The sequence below is a fragment of the Trifolium pratense genome, linkage group LG6 (genome assembly GCF_020283565.1).
Source record: "Trifolium pratense cultivar HEN17-A07 linkage group LG6, ARS_RC_1.1, whole genome shotgun sequence".
Taxonomy (NCBI): Eukaryota; Viridiplantae; Streptophyta; class Magnoliopsida; order Fabales; family Fabaceae; genus Trifolium; species Trifolium pratense.
This window is the reverse complement of record NC_060064.1, coordinates 37,167,879-37,185,470: the sequence shown is the minus strand read 5'-3', so window position 1 is coordinate 37,185,470 and position 17,592 is coordinate 37,167,879. Positions and strand designations below refer to the sequence as shown.

The window sequence follows — 17,592 nt, the reverse complement described above, 5'->3', positions numbered from 1 at the left end:
GAAATAGTTCGAACAAATTTGTTAGGGTTCGAGTAATCGAGATTCAGGACGAAGAACGAATCAGTTTCGGAAACAGAGAAGAAATTGGGTCGAACGAAAGATTGCGGCAATGAGACATTGTGGGTTTCTTACTATAGGGTTGAATGAATCGATGATGAATTTGAATGAAATTGAATTCAAAGAAAACGGTAACAAAGAAACCTAACACAAAGCCATAAACCTGATCATGAATCACAAGAAAAACATAATGTCGAGTACTAGTAATTTGTTTCTTATACCCAAAAAAAATTAAAAAAATTGTTTCTGACCGTTTTATAAAAAAGTAATTTTTATTTAAAAAAATAAATAAAAAAGTAATTTACATTTGGACAAGTAGTTTTTTATTTTTTTTTTTACCTTCATTTGTATTTTTACTATAATTTACTAGTGGGCCAGACAGGCGCGTAACGCGCCTGCATGTGTCTAACTTATGTAAAAAAAAAAGTTTTATGTTACGGTGAATTTATTAATAAAAGATTTTTGCTGCTAAAAATAAAAAGAAGACGTGTTTTATGTTATGGTGAGTTTGTTAATAAAAGATTTTTGTTGCTATTTAAAAAAAATCAAGAGTATTGTTAGTATTATAAAAAGTCGACACCAAAACTTTAGTATCCTATTTATATATGGATATAGATTTTTATAAAAATTATTATTTCAAATTATGTGGTTTTATTTCAATTTATTATATATGGATATAGATTTTTATGAATTATCGGTATAAAACTTTGTATACTGTCGGCACATGTATTCATGTGTGTTATATAATAATTAAACAAAGTGGTAGTTATAAGAATGGTTTGATATTTGAGGTGGATGAGTTAAAGAGTTACGTGATAAGGAGGTCAATGGTTTGACATCTAATATGTATGACTTTATAAGTAGGGACAATTGTCATCTTAGAGTATGGTTTTGTAAAATTGAGTGTTGTGTTAGATAGCATTTGACATGTGCTTGACATTTAACACCAACAATTGGACTTGGTGGTAGAATGTGACAACAGTAAAATTATTTTCGTTTAAGGTCTATTCGTAAACTTGAGTTCGAATCATGAACTAGAATCATCATCGGTCAAACTTCATTTCTCTTTTCTCAATACTCTGAATTATCTGAATTATTTGATGCCCGACCCTTTCACCTGGGAACTAGGAGGGTGAACTGGTGAAGGCAAAACGAAACTGTCTTTGCTGCTGAGTTATATGTCCTCGGTGTGATGGCTACATGATTTAGATAAATGATGGAGACTTCATTACTTCAATATTATTGCCTAAGTAATTGCTTTCTTCATCTATATATTACTATTAGCTTTTGATATTTATCAGTTGAATTGTGACAAAAAGTTAAACTTTGGATAAATGATTTTCACAATGATGAAAGTAATATTTATAACTATTCACTTCATTTTACTCTGAATTCTATAATATGAAAATGAGTTAATTCTGCACAAATATATTCACCACAATTAGGTAAAACCTTGTTAACTATATTATCATATGATCTTCATATTGTAAGTTAGTGACATATACACATATCTAAGAACACATTAATGTCAAAAAACACAAGATAAACACAATCCCACTAATTAACTTGTATGTTTCTCTTATCTTTCTCATCTAAAAATATATCACAAAAAATATTAATAAAATGTCTATAAACAAGAAATTAATATATAAATTAAAAAAAACTAGATATTTTAATTTTTCCAAAATATTTTTCATCTTTTACAAATGTGACTGTTTACGTTGGAATTTGGTAAACAACCGCTAGTTTAAGTATTTAAACTCGCGAGATCAACTAGTAAATCTCAGGACAATTTTGTGTTTATTCGTTTCAAGAAAACTGTTTGAAGGTTCGTTTGAATAAGGAAACGAACACTTAGGAATTAAAATATTTTAAAGCACACACGAGAAACTAATTCGAATCGCCTCGAAGTAGCAGTTTCTCAAGCAAGTATCTGGATTCAGACTTAGAAAAAATTACTGGAAAACAAATTGCATTGCATTGAATGAAAAACAATTACAAATAAAGATGGTTCACAAAACATACATTTCTCCTTCGAATTCCGTTCGTTCGATCGCTGAGTACTTAGAATTTTTAGAGAGAAAGTTTGTATAAATTTTGTGACCCTTGTTCTGAATGAAAAACTACTATAAATACTACTACAAAGTGGTAACTGTTCTTCGATCATCTGGACGCTCCTCCATTTGCCACGTCGACCACGTTTTCCACTTTCATCTTTCATTCCTTCAGCGCGCGCCAAGGCCTTTTGGGCCGTTCGTTGTTCCTTCTTTGGGCTTGGCCCAACTCTCCATCGGTTCGATTTCGCGCTTTCGATAGCTTCCTGGCAGAACCAAAATTGGGCGCATTATCCATATCTTTCGAAGCGTTTTTTGGCTTCGACCTAGCTGGCTTTCGACGCCACTTTTGAAAGTTTCATTTTGACAATATCACCTCCAAATAAATATTGGACCCACCAATTATATTTAATTGATAAATACCAAATTTATATCCAACAAATTGCCCCCCAAAAATGCCATTTTCGACTGTGTCTATCGAAAGAGGAAGTGGCGTTTTTGAAAGTATTAATGGATATCTTTCTTTTCCATTTATCTCTCCTATCGTTTAGGCTGCCATTCAAAACTTTGGATTGGCTCCAAAACTTTTTTTTTTTTTTTTTTTTTTTTACCTGTCAAGGGGTTTGGACACTTGTCAACATAGGAAGTTGAAAAAATTTGCTATTTTCCTCAATCTGTGTGCCTCTATAAATAGCCAGATTCTTCCTTTATTGCGTTTTTCTCCAATTTTCGCTCTGTCAACTGTTCATCTTCTTCTTCATCTTCTGCGATTCTTTCTTGAATTCTTGCTTTCAAAAGACTTCTTGTTCTCACCTTTCTGCTTATCACCCAGTCATCAACTTTCTTTTCACTCGGATTTTCCTCAACCGTTGCAAACAACCTGCGATTCCCAAATTTAACCCTAATCACCATTCTTTCACGCCATCTTTATACCTTCATCAATGGCGTCAGATTCAGGTGTCAGAAAATTCCTTCCTTACGCCGGTAAGTGGACCGCCACCACTCTTTCCTCTTACGACACGGATGTGGTTCCAGAACCATCATTGCGTTTAGACTTACAAAAGTTTTGGGAAAATCAATTAATCTTTCCCTATTCTGTTGATAACCTCGTGCATGCATTTGGGGGACCCAAGCCAAGTGATAAAAGTCGGAATTCCAAGGTTTTGTCTATTTTTCCTGTTTATAAGCCTTGTGTTCCTAGGGTTTTCATTAGTGAACCCTATAATTTTAGCTATATCAAGGCGCCTAACAGAGTGTTTCGATCAGCTCCTTCTTTGAATGATCAATACCTTGGCTGGTTAGACAGGGTACAACGTGACAAAGCTGACATTTGGCAAGCTTGTGGCATTTATGACCTTATTCAACTTTCTCGGACAGGCCTTAAATATCAGCAAGAGATGATTATTGCTGCTTTACACTTCTTTGAGTCTTCCACCAACACTTTCCACTTCGAATGTGGCATGATGACTCCTACACTGCTGGATGTTGCTGCCATTACTGGCTTATCGCCTCTTGGCGACACTTATGATCCTTGCAAAGCTTCCGACACCATCAAATTCGACTTTCGAAACAAGTCTTACTCTAAATACATCGTGGAGAATCGAAAGACTAGTGATGAAGTAAGTGACGAAGAACACATCGCTTTCTTAACCTTATGGCTATCGCAGTATGTCTTCTGCACTCAATCTCTTCAAGTAGCCAAGAAATTCATCCCTATGGCTATTCAATTACATGAGTGCCAGCAATTCAACTTCGCTCGACTTATTCTTGGATGTCTTTATGAATCCATGAGGGATGCTTGTGAACATCTTAAAAGAACAGGTGATGGATCCACCTTTTTAGGTGCTGGCCCTTTCTGGTTACTGCAATTATGGCTAACTGCCACTTTTCATGCTGAGCTTGACCTTTTCTTGCCTGAGCCATACTATGAGGAATCAAGAACACGTCGAGTCGAAGGCACGAGGTTGGCGAGAATGGTGCCTAGGGAAAGAGGCCTTGGTTATGATGTGGCTTTCCAACAGTATTTTAATACTTTTCTCAGCCTGAAGAAGTTCAAGCCTAGCTTTGCTCCCTTTGTGGATAGGCCACTTGGTCCTCCTTGGTTTACTCACAGATTTCCTTCTCCACCAGAATTTGAGATGGTAACCAACAGCATTTGGAATGCTTACTTGATGCCTACAGTCTTGTCTTGTCGAATTGGCTTGACCTCTGGAGATTTTGGGTTAGTTGGCTACTTCCCAAACCTGGTGTCTCGCCAATTTGGCTTAACTCAAATACTCCCTAAGAGCATATACTTGGAAGAGAGGGAGGTTTGTTTAGGCAAGCATGGCATGACAGAACCACAGTTCTATTCATTCTTGAACCACTTCAATCAGCCTTCTTATGAGCTTACCCCATTCGACTTCGCTCCCTCACATGCCTGCACTAGGGAATTTTTTACCTGGTGGTCTCGACACTATGAAGGACGCCTGGTTGACAAGACTGCCTTACTCACTGCTATCTCTAATGGGTTCGACTCATCTATTTTGAACAAGATTAAGTCGAAATTGAACGCCAGAGGTATTCTTTTAGTTTTACTTTTACTTGCATCATTTTTACCTTGCGTGCTTTTCTCTTATGCGCACCTCTTCGATGCAGGGAGTAAGTCGAAGGCAGGTTCCAGCGACTCTAGCAAGCCTCTTCCTCCACCATCTAAGGTTGAACTACAGGTAGGCTTTTATCTTCTTGTGGCTTCTCACACTTCTGTAAGATTTCTATGTTAACTTTGATATGCCCTTCCTAGATTGCTTCACGCAAGAGGCCTCATTCAACTGAAACTCCTTCTGTTTCGAAAAAACAAAAGCCTGTTCCAGCCACTTGTTCGAGTGCTCCAGATAAGGTACTTATCTAGCAAAAGACTTTTCTCTTCTTTTCCTTACCTGCGAACTTACGGAGTTGTGGCTTGCAGGATATTCCTGTTCTCTCGACCATCCCCGAACAGACTACCGTTGTTACTACTCAAGATCTTTCTCCCAGTGCTGAACCCATTACTGATGAGAAAAAGAAAAAGAAGAAGAAGAAGAAAGAACGCCAACCCACCCAAGAAAGTACTCCTGAGCGCAAGTCCTCTGAGATTGAGGCACAACCTGATACTCTGGCATCACCTGAAGATCCTCCTTTGGAACAATCGGAGAGGAAGAAAAAGAAGAAAAAGAAACAGAAAAAATCTCCTGCTGCAACTACTGTTGTCGAGGCTTCTGCTACTGCAAAAGAAACAACTTCACAACCTGAAGCTTCTGCTACCCCTCAAACCCAAGTAAGCCATTCTTATTTCTTGTTACTTCTCCAGCTTTTGGCTGTGTTACTCATTCTTTCATGGTTTTATTTGTTTCAGCCGCAAAACTCTGCTCAAGTTATTTCTCAGGATGAGCCTACTCCTAGCAAAGCGGCGGAGGGGGTGGTCGAAGGACCAAGCGATGCACATCCTGAAGATGTTGCAGAAAAAATCCCATCTCCTCAGCCTGTCGGAACGGCCATTCTTGCTGAAACCTCACCACCGCCCAAGGCTCCTGGCTCGCCTCACCGTTCCTTGGTCTGTAGTGATCGTCTCAGGAAGCCCAAACCTATAAATAATATGGTCTTGGATAAAATTGATCACTGTCTCCTGATCCACATTTGTCAGGGCAACAGCCTCTATCCATTTGGTAAAATAATCAATCCCAACTAGTATATAACGTTGGTTCTTGGATGACGCGGGCCTTATCTCACCAATTAAATCTAAAGCCCACCCTCTGAAAGGCCAAGGTTTGATAATCGAATGCAACTCACTGGCAGGAACGCGTTGTATCCCTGCGTGTTTTTGACACTCTTGACAACCTTTCGCATATTCTATGCAGTCCTTAAGCATGGAAGGCCAATACAAGCCTTGTCGAAACAAAAGCCATTTCATTTTATGGCCTGCTTGATGGGCACCGCAGGCTCCACTATGGGCGTTTGACATTGCTACATACGCTTCGTTTTCATTTAGGCATTTCAACAAAACCCCTTCAGGAGTCTTCTTAAATAGTTCATTTCCCATGATTGTGTAATTCAAGGCTCTATACTTAACCTTCCTATCGGCTGTACCTGTTGGATTTTCTATGTATTTAACAATGGGTTGTCTCCAATCCGTGTCAGCCAAATTGTCAATCACGAAGACTTCAGTCATTGCTTCATCAAAGTGTGCATCAGCCCTTTCGACCTTTGGTTCATTTGCCCCCAGCTGATGGGGTATTACCTCACATGAGATTAGTTTTTCTTTAATTTCAACTATCTCATCTAATTTTTTCCCCGTTACCTTATAACCAGAAGCAATTTGGGCTAAGTCATTTGCTTCTTGGTTTTCGATCCGAGGCACGTGTTGAATGTCACACGAATCAAATCGTTTTAGTAACGAGAAGGCAATGACAAAGTATTTCATCAAATGTTCTTGAATGCATTTGTATTCCTTTGTCAATTGCTTTATTACTAACTCAGAATCTCCTCTGATTTTAACATGTTTTGCCCCCAAGTCCAAAATAATCTTTAGACCTACAATTAAAGCCTCGTACTCGGCTTCATTATTGGAGCATGTTCCATTAATTTTGTACTTAAATTTTGTTGGAATCTTTAAAGGAGAAATGATTAAGATTCCAACTCCTGTACCATGTTTGTGCTTCGAGCCATCGAAGTACAACATCCAAGGTTCATGTTCTACATATGTTATTGAGGTCTCAGTCACCGAGTGGTCAACAAGAAAATCAGCCACTACTTGACCCTTTACAGCCCTCAGGGGTTGGTAAGTCAATGAATATTCAGTTAAAGCTAAAGCCCATTTCCCAATTCGACTATGCAAAATTGGTTTTAACAACATATGCTTAATGATGTCAAAATGAGAATAAACATAAACATGAACTGGTTTGATATATTGCTTAAGTTTGGTACAAGAGAAATATAAACATAGACAAAGCTTTTCAATTGGACTATATCTAGTCTCAGCATCATTCAAGATTCTACTTAGATAGTAAATAGCCTTTTCTACGCCATTTTCATCCTCTTGTGCGAGCATGCTTCCAATAGTCGAATCTGATGCTGCGATGTACAACTTCATTGCTTTGTTTCGAATAGGAGGCATTAAAGTTGGAGGCTTCGACAAGTATGCCTTAATATCATCAAATGCCTTTTGTTGTTCCATTCCCCATTCAAATACATCACCTTTCTTGAGCCTCAGCAGTGGAGAAAAAGGTTGAGCTTTACCACTTAGGTTTGATATAAACCTTCTCAAGAAATTGACCTTTCCTAGCAAAGATTGAAGCTGTTTCTTCGTTCCTGGAGGTTCTGTCTCCATGATAGCCTTTGTCTTATTTTGGTTAATTTCTATGCCCTTCTTATGCACAACAAAGCCAAGGAAATCTCCTGCATGTACACAAAAAGCACATTTCAGTGGATTCATTTTTAATCCACATTTTCTCATTCTTTCGAACGATTTTTTAAGATGTTCGATATGTTCATCCTGGGAAGCGGATTTCACAACAATATCATCAATATAAACCTGGTTGTTCGAATGAACTTGCATTTGAGCAACCTTTCAATTTCTGCTTTGATCTTTGTCATGATTTCCGGTGCAAACCTCCTTGGAAGCTGCTTTACAGGTTTCTTATCTGGTCGAAGGGGTAGCCTATGCTCCACAAGATTTCTGCTTAACCCAGGCATTTCGTTATAGTCCCATGCAAAGCAGTCTCTGTATTTCTTAAGCAACTCGACCATTTTTTCTCTTAAGGTTGGGTCTATATTGGCACTAATGTAAGTTGGCCTTTTAACAGAGCCATCTCCAATATCAACCTCCTGCAAAGGGTCTTGGGCTTGCATTCTCTGAATCGAACTATGTGGATCTTTCTCAAAACCCAAAGGCTCATCATCATAGATGCAATCTAACCTTTGCTTCTTCCCATCATTTACTTCACTAGCCTCCAAGGCCAGTTCGTTCCTTAAGTCATCATTGGCTTCGACAGCCATATTTTCTTGAACATTAATGGCCTCAAGAGCCATTTTGATTCTATTCTCGGCTGCGTAAGCCGTAATTCGATCCCATGCTGGGGACTCAATCATCAAACTCATCATGGTTGACCCATCCAGACGCTGGTGGGTATGCATCCTCACACAAGGGTTTCTCTATGTCTTCCCTCTCCCAACAAAAACCATGGGTTGGATGTAACTTAACTGAGTGGTATACATTTTTCGATACCACTTCATTTGGATCGAAGGCAGCATCTTGCTCACCACAAGGAGCAATCGAGGCCAGGTTTTTGTCGAAATTCTGTAAAGTCACAGTGCCTGTCTCTGAAACATATGCACTCTGATCTGCTTCTACGTTCTCGACTAAACCATCTTCTCTCCAGATGATTAATCTTTGGTGCATGGTTGAGGGAACAGCTCCAACACCATGTATCCATTCTCTACCTAATAACAAATTGTAATTAGGTTTGGCAGCTATGACCATAAACAAGGTCTTTCGAACTGTACTACCAACACAAACTTCCAACTGCACTGCCCCCAGGGAATGACCAGTTTTTCCTTCATAGTTGGCCAACACCACATTGTGGGAATGAAGGTCTGTGTCATAGAGACCTAATTTCTTCAACATGAAGTGAGGCATGATGTTCACCACAGCTCCTCCATCCACTAAGACTTTATTGATTCCCACATTATTGACTTTTGCCCTAATGAACAAAGCCTTCAAGTGGTTCTGCATTCCCAGATCTGGCTTCTCGAAGACAGCTTTTTGCTCTTCGACACAACCATTTTGCATAACATAATAACACATTGGCTTATGATCAGCCAAATTAAGGGCTTCGAAGTCCTCTTCCAGCTCATTGACTTCGGTAGGCACATCATATTCCAGTGGCAGAATGGACACCACATTGACCATGACATCAAAATCAGACCCCTCATCCAGGAGATCATCATCCTCCATGTCATCCTCATCTTCTGCCCCTCCTTGGGCATTTTCAGCTATGGGCTCTTCCAATATTATGGAGAGCCTCTCCTTTACTGGCCTCTTGGCCATTTCAACCTTTTCAGCCTTCTGGGTTGCTACAGCCTTGCCCCCAGCCTCAGCCTCTTTTGCTGTCAACTTTTGTTTCCTCTGGAACCTTCGCCACTGAGTGCGGGTCATAGGATTCTTTCCCTTATAGTTATTCCTATAAGAGTATTTGTTGACTTCAGTGGCAGCATTCACTGTTTCCTTCCCAGCTACCACTTTTGAACCCTTGGGTTCAGATACAATGTTCACATTAACATTGCTAGAGCTTCCATTTTCCATCATCCTTCGATTAAAAGTGACGTACTGTCCACTCACCCATTGGTTAACAGGTGCTCTCCCAGATGGTTTGAAAGTGTTTTGGGGGCCTAGCCTCTGATGGATCGAAAGGCCTTTGGTAATAGGCTTTCCCCAGTTGGCCCCTTTGTAAGGCCAAGCTTTTTGATTTGGCCTAGATTTTGGCCATTTTCTCTTGTTTTCAGCATAAGGTACAACACTTTGAAGGCCTGCAGTAGCCTCTTTGTCACACACAGCACTGCATCTAGGGCAAAGCATCACTTCAGCATTCTTCAGCTTGCACCTATTTAGGAAGTCCACCAATTCTTCCTCAGCATTGGGGTATACCTCACGTACCCTCTTTTCATACTCCTCTTCAGGCACAGCCTTGATTGGAGCAGCAGCGTCTATCACTTCAACCATGTTGCAGTCATAGACTTCGACATAGGTAGCGTCTGCAGGTGGCAAGGGATCTGAATCCACCTTCATTGGAGGCTTTGCCTTATCAGCATACTTCAGCCTTCCTTCATTCAGCGCTTTTTGCACCAAATCCCTGAAAACAACACATTGATAAGTTTTATGTCCCAAATAATTATGAAACTTACAATAACCTCTTTTCTTTCTTTGTTCTATTGGTGGTATTTTCATATCTTTTGGCACGATAATTTGGCCGTCAGTCACCAATAAATCAAAAATCTCATCACATTTAGTGATGTCGAAAGTATAAGTCTTCGTAACAAACTTATCATTTTTTGGTTCGATAGGATTTTTTCCATTCGACGGCCTCAACAATTTGCAAGTGTAAGGAGGCCCAGGCTTTAATTCAGCCACATTAATATCACTATCATCGAAATCTAAGTATTCATCACTCATTTCATAATCAATTTCATTATCATAGGAATCAACAAAACCTATTTCTTTCTTTTTCTGAAACTTAGAATTTCTAACTTTTTCAGCTTTTAACCTTTCGATTTGTCTCACTCTGTCAGCCAACTGTGACATGTCTCGAAGGTATTGGGTATCCAATTTCTTTCGAATTGAATAATCTAACCCACCAGCAGCCATTTCCACTAGCTCGTGTTCAGGCACTTGAGTAAAGCACCTGGATTTCAGCAAACGAAACCTATTTAAATAGTCATCAATTGACTCTTGGTTTTTCCTTTTTACACTGGCTAACTCTTTCAGACTTATCTTGGTTTGGCCCATATAAAATTGCTCGTGGAAAATCCTTTCCAATTGGGCCCAACTATTGATCGAATTGGGAGGCAAAGTTGTAAACCAAGTAAATGCATTCTTGGTAAGCGAATTAGGAAAATACTTCATTCGCAAATTTTCATTATTCGCCAAATTCCCAGACTCAGCTAGATACCTGGCAATATGTTCTACGGTTGACTCATTAGTGTCCCCGGCAAACTTAGTATATTTTGGGACTTTCCAACCTCTTGGTAACTCGGTTTGCAGCACATATTCAGTGAAGGCAGAGACAAAGTTTGGCCTTCGACAACCCGTGTTTAGGCCGTTTTGGGCCAAAATCGTTTCGACCATGTTAGCCAAATTGTGTTGGCCAAGCAAATTATTGTTTTGCACCTCTCGCACTACCTCGTCACGATCCTGGTTCCTCCTAACCATTACCACTGGAGGGTTCTGATGTACCACTTGTGGATTTGGGTTCATAACAGGAGGGTTTTGATTTACTAATTGAGGCATTTGATTAACCTCGTGAGGATAATAGGTTTCCTCTTGTACAACTGGTGTAGGTGTTGGGTTAGGAACTGTTTCAGTAGCCACATAGGTTGGCCTTTGCTGCACTGGAGTCGAAGACATTGCAGGTAGTATTACTTGTGGAGTAATGGGATTTACTCTAGGAGGTGGTGGGGGTGTCCCAAAAAAATCTGCAATTCGACTCATTTGAAATGCCAACATTTGATAACTCTCGTTGGTATTCTGAATTAATGGATTAAACACAGTACCCATTTGTTGTGTTAAGAGATTAACCATTTCATGGTTGCTCTCATCCATTTGTTGTCTCAAAGACAACACAGATGCAGTCGTTAAGGGTGTAGGAGTTACCCTTGACGAAGTATACCTATCAGATTCGAAACTTGGCATCCCTAAACCAAGTGTAGGGGGAGGCCCATACATAAAACCCTGACCTGATGGTGGTTTCGAACGTCCAAAACCAGCAGTTACGGACGGAATTGCCATAGTTGGAATTGGCAAAGTTGGAATAACATCATGCACAGTCGAAATGGTTGGACTGGAGAATATTGGAACATTCACTAACTCAGATGTTACCAAACTTTGTGGAGGTGGATCGACTCCACCACTCGAACTTGCTTCGCTACTCATCGCACTAGAACTTGGAGTTTTACTAGGATTAGATCTCTGAGTAGTTTTAACCATAACCTAACTTATCATGAGTTATATGCAAGTAACAAGTTTTTATTCCACAATATAAAAATAAACACAACTTTAACAAACACAAAACCCGTCCCACTGGGCGTGCCAATTTGTTTACGTTGGAATTTGGTAAACAACCGCTAGTTTAAGTATTTAAACTCGCGAGATCAACTAGTAAATCTCAGGACAATTTTGTGTTTATTCGTTTCAAGAAAACTGTTTGAAGGTTCGTTTGAATAAGGAAACGAACACTTAGGAATTAAAATATTTTAAAGCACACACGAGAAACTAATTCGAATCGCCTCGAAGTAGCAGTTTCTCAAGCAAGTATCTGGATTCAGACTTAGAAAAAATTACTGGAAAACAAATTGCATTGCATTGAATGAAAAACAATTACAAATAAAGATGGTTCACAAAACATACATTTCTCCTTCGAATTCCGTTCGTTCGATCGCTGAGTACTTAGAATTTTTAGAGAGAAAGTTTGTATAAATTTTGTGACCCTTGTTCTGAATGAAAAACTACTATAAATACTACTACAAAGTGGTAACTGTTCTTCGATCATCTGGACGCTCCTCCATTTGCCACGTCGACCACGTTTTCCACTTTCATCTTTCATTCCTTCAGCGCGCGCCAAGGCCTTTTGGGCCGTTCGTTGTTCCTTCTTTGGGCTTGGCCCAACTCTCCATCGGTTCGATTTCGCGCTTTCGATAGCTTCCTGGCAGAACCAAAATTGGGCGCATTATCCATATCTTTCGAAGCGTTTTTTGGCTTCGACCTAGCTGGCTTTCGACGCCACTTTTGAAAGTTTCATTTTGACAATATCACCTCCAAATAAATATTGGACCCACCAATTATATTTAATTGATAAATACCAAATTTATATCCAACAGTGACATATAAATTCAATTGAATTTTTTTTCTTAACTATGATTTTATTTTTGTGGAAAATTATATATGTTTATTTTATTTTTGGTCAGGATATCTGTTTATTTTTATTTATTTTTTGGTTACCTTATACTCCATCCGGTCCTTTTTATAAGAAACAATTTGAAGAAAAAAAAAACACACAGACCAAGAAAACCTTATCTTTCTTATTAAAAATTCTAAAATTCTACAATCTATTCCAAAACTAATATTAGTGTATTAATTTATCCTTGTCTATTGTAATATAGGGAATATATCACTCTAATTAATGCATAGGAATGGATAAAAATGGATACAATTTAATAAGGATAGAAATGAAATTGTAAAAATAAATTTAATTATTTTTTTTAAAATCAAGAATAAAAATTTAATGATTGTTTATGTTTATCAAAATTTTTTCTCCAAATTGTTTCGGAGGAGTGTACCATTTAAACTGGTAAATAATGATATTGTATGAAAAAGAAAAAATGATGTACCCGAAACTCGGCATAAGTTATGGTGCATAAAGCCTTGTTTATGCACACCATTCATAAATATCCCAGATTGCTTAGCGCGCCCCCTACTTTGCTTAAGGCACCCCCATATTGCTTAGCGCACCTCCCAGATTGCTTATCGCCTCCCAATTTACTTAGCACTCCCCCAATTGCTTAGCACGCCCCCCCAAATTGCTTTGCGCCCCCCCCAATTGCTAAGCGCGCCCCCCACCCCCAACATAAATAACACACAAAACCATTCCACAAGCAGAATGGTTTTGGATTACAACCCTCTAAAGTAAAAATGGTGTTGGCATCATAAGTACTCTAATGTGAAACCATTCCACAACAAAAATAGTTTTGGGGGGCGCGTGAGAAAATTTGGGGGGTGTGAGAAAAAATTGGGGGCGCGCGAGAAAATCTGGGGTGCGCTAAGTATATGGGGGGCACTAAGCAATTTAGGAGGTGTGTTAAGCAATTTTCATTATTTATGCATGGTGCATAAGGAAAAAGCTTATGCACCATAACCACTCCTCGAAACTTCCTTCTTCTTCCACTGCAAATATAGATGAGAAAGAAGGAAATTCCAGAATGGAAGATTCATCATTTTGATTTTTGTTACAGCTTGAAATAGCACCATAGAGCACAAAATGCTTCAGATTATAGAGATGAAGTTCATCATATTGGTACTAAGTTTATGTTTGGATAAATAGTTTAATTAAGTTCTTTATTGCATAAGGGCTTATTATATGAATGCTTGTGACGTATATGTTATTTCCATAAATAAAGCAAAACTGTTTCTATATAAGCTGTTTTTATAAGCTATTATGGATAGGGCCTGTTTGGATTGACTAATTTGAAGGCCATGACTTCAGGGGAACGGTTGACAAACAACTCATCTTGTTCATGCCTTCTGATATTGGCCTTCTTAAGCAATCTAACCTTAATCATAATATCTGTTTATAGCTTTTCCTATTAAAGAATTGAGTTCTCAAATATTAATAAACGGTGAAATGTTTCTCCAATCTTTTACTGTGAATCTGACATAATTAAATAAATAAATAAATAAATAAATAAAAACATTATATTTCAAATGGTAGCAATCTTCAGAACCCTTCCTTGTGACTGACTTTAAGAAGTATATATCAATTCTTAATAAATAACGAACTGTGGCCGTTAATCTATCATAGTGTAACTATTGACGATATACTGTTCATCTCCCAAATGGATTTCAGCTACTGTGCATATTTTTTTGGTTTTTGAGGGGGTGATGATGGAGAAGGGAATACTAACATATATTATACAATACAAAATGATGAGGAATTTTTTATCTATCACCTGAATTTGCAAGGAAAATTAGAAGAAACATGGTGGGATGATGAAAAGAAAGAAATGCTAGTTACATGGACAAGCCGAGAATCAGAGTGTGATGTTTATGGTATATGTGGGGCATTTGCAAGCTGTAATTGATTGAGCTCACCAATATGTAGCTGTTTGAGAGGATTTGAACCCCGAAATATTCAGAATGGAATATACATAACTGGACTGGCGGGTGTGTTAGGAGGACACCTTTGCAGTGTGAAATGGTCAACAATAAAACCAAAAGTACAAAGGAAGATGGGTATTTGAAACTTCAGATGGTTAAAGTTCCAGATTTTGCTGAAGGTTTAGCTGTTACACCAGATATATGCAGAAGCCTATGTTTGGAGAATTGCTCTTGCCTTGCATATTCTCATGATGTTGTGATTGGCTGTATGACTTGACTCGGAATCTACTTGACATACAACAACTCGAAAGTGGAGGACTTGATCTATATGTTCGCGTAGCATATGCAGAACTTGGTATGCTCTTGGTGTTGTTTGTTTAACCCTTTGAAACATAGGTCATTAGCTTGATTCTATCTTTTAGGTGTTAGGGTTGTATTGAATTTCTTATTTCTTATATTTAAAATTTAAATTTTACATATGCACAGATCGAGGGAGAAACAAGACAATCATCATTGTAAGCACAGTGATTATTGGAACTCTCATAGTTGTCATTTTTGCATATATAATCTGGAGAAGGACATCAAACCACCCAGGTAACATACTATTCTCGTATATTCAACTTGAGTCATAAAATTTACTTTCTATTGACGAGTAACTAAGCTCAAATTATTTGTTTTTACTGCAGCTAAACTGTGGCTTTTTACTAAATCAGCAAGGAAAAAGAACAACAAAGCTTTCCAACGTTTTAAAAAAGGTGGATCACCAGAAGGATATGCTAGTGACAATGTATTTGGAGAAATGTCCCAAGTTAAACTACAAGAGCTATTAATATTTGATTTTGAAAAGCTCGCAACTGCCACAAACAACTTCCACTTATCCAACAAACTTGGACAGGGTGGTTTTGGTCCTGTATACAAGGTACTTTAAATGCAATAAAAGCTATACTATTTTAAAACCATCATCTATAGTAGTTGTAACATATAATTTCTTTTAGGGGAAACTACAAGATGGTCGGGAAATAGCTGTTAAAAGACTATCTAGAGCATCTGGACAAGGGCTGGAGGAATTCATGAATGATGTTGTGGTGATTTGTAAGCTTCAACACCGCAATCTTGTAATGTAAGACTTCTTGGTTGCTGTATTGAAGGTGATGAAAAGATGTTGATGTATGAGTACATGCCAAACAAAAGTTTGGATGCATTCATCTTTGGTTAGTTCTTGAAACCCCCTTCCTTTTACTTTAGCTTGTATACAATATTTTTAAGAATAAACAATTATTTCACTCTGCAAGTGATTTTTTTTGGAAGCGAATGAATTTGACAACTTCACTTTATATTTTGGTATTATGTTAAAATAATATATTGATACCCTTATTTTTTAGATCCGTCAAAAAATAAACTCCTAGATTGGAGGACACGGTATAACATAATAGAAGGAATAGCTCGAGGATTGCTATATCTTCACAGAGATTCTAGACTAAGAATTATTCACAGAGATTTGAAGGCAAGTAATATCTTGTTAGATGAGGAGCTGAATCCAAAAATATCAGACTTTGGTATGGCTAGAATCTTTGGAGGGGGAGAAGATCAGGCCAATACTAACAGGATTGTTGGAACTTAGTAAGTTTTGTGTTCCTTCGTTATCCAATATTCTAGTAGTAATCATTGGAGAATAATTATTTTCTTAATGCAGTGGCTATATGTCTCCTGAATATGCAATGCAAGGATTATTTTCAGAGAAATCAGATGTTTTTAGCTTTGGTGTTTTGATACTAGAGATTGTTACCGGGAGAAGGAACTCAAGTTTTTATGACAATGAGCATGCTCTGAGCCTCTTAGGATCTGTAAGCCTCTGTGAATAATTTGTCTCAATTATGGCCTATTTATATTTGTTTTAATTTTGTTGACAATATTCCAATTTCTGATTATTTCTTTTCTTTTATCTCATTTAGGTGTGGATAAAATGGGGGGAAGATAATATTTTATGTCTCATAGATGAAGGAATATATGATCCTAGTCATCATAATTACATTTTAAGGTACGTACATATAGGCCTTTTGTGCGTTCAAGAAGTAGCTGTAGACAGGCCTACTATGGCTGCAGTAATTTCTACGATTAACAGTGAAACTGCATTACTTCCATCTCCTAGTAAGCCTGCATTTATCCTGATGAAGAATATGTTGAATCCAAATGGGCCTGAAGAATTTCAAAGTGATAGTTCCATCAATAATGTCAGTATGACAGATATCTATGGCAGGTAGCACACTAAGGGCTCTAAGAAATGTTTCTGATGTTAATGCATATTTGGCCAGTGTTAAAAAGTTTGTAATTGATATGGGTTAAGAAAACTCTGGTATATAATAATAGATGCATAATGCATTTTCCTTGGTTGCCTATTTTGTTTTTGATACAATTTTTGCATGTCTTCAGCTGCAGAATATTTTGGTTGTGGATAACAAATTATTTATCGCATTGTCTCCACAACCACTAATAGAATGCCAATTACCACTTTAAAGGGCCAATTAGTATGTTGACCATAATTATTTTGAAGTAAACAAAAACAGTTCAATTGAATATTACTTAGTCTGGGTTCTTTTGAACAGAAAACGTTGGTTTAAAACCACATTACTCTCTTCGACCTCTATGTTCTTCCTTTAGATAAATACAAACCAAATTAATTGCTCTCTGACGTCCAACGGACACTGACAAATACGATACTACAAAAGGACAACTAAATACAGTATTTTATGGCCATTGATTTAGGTTGGTTTTTACTTCACAGTTGCATTAATGTCTGATTTAGGAATAAAATCTGTTAAATGAAACAAAATATTTATTTCATAGCAAGTACAGATTATTATAAGGAAAACAAAGTAAAGTAGA

At 37.8% G+C, this 17,592-nt stretch overlaps 1 protein-coding gene and 1 pseudogene across 1 annotated transcript; both read left to right on the top strand.

The window, feature by feature from the left end:
• Positions 1-3,052: 3,052 nt before the first annotated feature.
• Positions 3,053-5,264, top strand: LOC123892206. The gene is made up of 3 exons (XM_045942020.1): positions 3,053-4,670; positions 4,749-4,819; positions 4,894-5,264. The coding sequence occupies exons 1-3, from the start codon at positions 3,053-3,055 to the stop codon at positions 4,999-5,001; spliced, it is 1,797 nt and encodes a 598-aa protein (XP_045797976.1). The 3' UTR covers positions 5,002-5,264.
• Positions 5,265-14,475: 9,211 nt separating this feature from the next.
• Positions 14,476-17,059, top strand: LOC123888779 (annotated as a pseudogene).
• The last annotated feature ends 533 nt before the right edge of the window (positions 17,060-17,592 follow it).